Source organism: Tetrahymena thermophila (assembly GCF_000189635.1).
Source record: "Tetrahymena thermophila SB210 genomic scaffold scf_8254803, whole genome shotgun sequence".
Classification (NCBI taxonomy): domain Eukaryota; phylum Ciliophora; class Oligohymenophorea; order Hymenostomatida; family Tetrahymenidae; genus Tetrahymena; species Tetrahymena thermophila.
Window position 1 is genome coordinate 1,905,068 of NW_002476559.1, and position 2,204 is coordinate 1,907,271.

Genomic DNA, 2,204 nt, shown 5'->3' on the forward strand with positions numbered 1-2,204 from the left:
AATATCACATAAATATTTTATATTTATCTTTAATTTGTAAATTATTAAATTTCGAATTATCTATTTACATTAAATTTAGATTACAAATTTGGAAATGCTGATAAATAAATAGTAAAAATTGTAATTTTTTACTTCTTATATTTAGTGCTCAATATATTTATTTATTTGTTTCTTGTTCAAATGATAAAAAAGATATAAAAAGGAGATTTTAATTTAAGTTTATAATTGATATTAATTAAAAAATAAATAAATATAATTAAATGAAATTAAAAACTACTTTACTATTCTTGATAATAGCAGGATTTTTGCCTTTGATTTTAGCTGGCTCTTGCCGCTTTTATACTGACAAAGATGGTAATTGCGTATCAAAGTGCGTGTATCCTTAAATAGGAAATGCTGATACTAAAACTTGTTTGACTGATGATAGTTATTGTACTTAATTTTTCATCTAAACCTACAATGTATGTTCAAGCTAGTGTCCAAAAGGATATGCTATAAAATCTGCATAAGGAAAAAAATACTAATATTGTATTCCTTGCTAATTCTAAGATGAAAACGGAAAATGCTATGAGACTTGTCCATTTGATATGATTACAGATTATACTACTCAAAAATGCTTGAGTTCCCCTTCTTAGTGTTAAGCTTATTTTATTAGGGATTAATAAGCTTGCATATCTGTATGTCCTCCTACTTATATTGTTGATAACACTCAAACTCCGAAACTATGTGTTAATTGTTATGCTAGTGGAGCTTGTGCTACAAACAATGATGGAAATTAGAAACCAAGCAATGATAATAATAATAACAACAATGGAATCGCAGGTGCTATCAATAATACTTCCTGTAATCTTTATCTTGCAGCTAATATGTATGATTGCTTACCTTAATGTCCTCAATAATAGATTGCTTTACCTTAAGTTTAAGGTTAATCTTACGTCTAATGTTAGTTGTGTCCTCCTTCTTTGCCTTATGTCAGCAATGATGGATCTACTTGTGTTAGTTAATGCAATACTGGGGAAGTTTTGTTAATGTATAATTGCATGTCATCAGTTTCTCAATGCAAATTTAATGTCTATACTGATGATAATAAAAACTAATGGTGTGTTAAAAATTGTCCTCCTAATTTGATCCCTGTTTAAGTTAAAGATTAACAATATAGCATTTGCTAGTCTTGCCCTGCTGATAAATTCTTTGATCCTTAATTAATTTAGTGTGTTGATACTTGTCCAATCTAAGATGCAACTGGAAAATTCTGCTTACCAAGTATAAAGAGTTGCAATGGCTACGTATCAATTGATTAAAAGAAATGCTTAGCAAACTGCCCTTCAGATTAGTATGCTGAAAATGGATAAAACTTTAATTAATTCTAATGTGTTGCTGAATGCTAAAAGGGTCATTTCATTTTAACAGAAAATAAAGATAATATTGTGTATAAATATTGTGTTGAAACTTGTCCCTTTTTTTAATTTGCTGTAAATAATTAATGTAGTTCAATAAATTAATGCACTAATTACTTGTCTATGGATGGACTAACCTGCCTTACTTCATGTCCAGCTGGATAATTCCCTTAATTACTACCTACTTAGAAATTATTAACATGCTTGCCCTGTATGCAAAAGCTTTCTTCAGATGGTAAATCTTGTAATGATAGCTGTGCTGCTGATGAGCTATATGATGTTTAACTTAGATAATGCTAAAATTCATCTTAATGCACAGGAATAAAATAAGATGGTATGTGCTTAACTCAATGTTAACTAGGTTATGTCCTCTCTATGGATAGCGCTATCAAAACTTGTGTGCCTATAAGTAGCTGTGCTAGTTATGTGTCTTCTGATAGATAGTCTTGTGTTAAAACCTGCGGAACTAATGAGGGTATAATGCCTTTGAATAATTAGTTATTCTGTGTTATTTGTCCCTTAGGCTTAGATACAGATGGAATAAGCTGCAAATCAAAATGTCCAAGTAGTTAAATATTTGATATTGCTAGCTTATCTTGTAAAGATATCAATAAATGCACCGGTATATTGAGTGCTAATGGATAAAGATGTGTTAGTGAGTGCCAATTTCCTGAAGTAAAACCTTCCCCATAAGCTACTTAATGTGCTTACAAGTGTGAAAGTGGTCAACTATTATAAGAAAATGGTGTATGTATAGATCCTAGTAATTGTACAGGTTACTAATCATCTAATGGATAATATTGCGTT

The 2,204-nt window shown here is 29.7% G+C and overlaps 1 protein-coding gene across 1 annotated transcript in view; it reads left to right on the top strand. All coding sequences in view use genetic code 6, as the record gives it.

Moving 5' to 3' along the window:
- Window positions 1-260: 260 nt before the first annotated feature.
- TTHERM_00017610 (zinc finger, LSD1 subclass family protein, putative) overlaps window positions 261-2,204 on the top strand; it is a gene marked incomplete at both ends in the record, with an annotated part of 2,482 nt that continues 538 nt past the window's right edge. Inside the window, one exon of the mRNA XM_001008441.3 lies at window positions 261-2,160. Coding sequence (XP_001008441.3) covers window positions 261-2,160 — 1,900 coding nt within the window. The remainder of the gene's footprint in view (window positions 2,161-2,204) is intronic.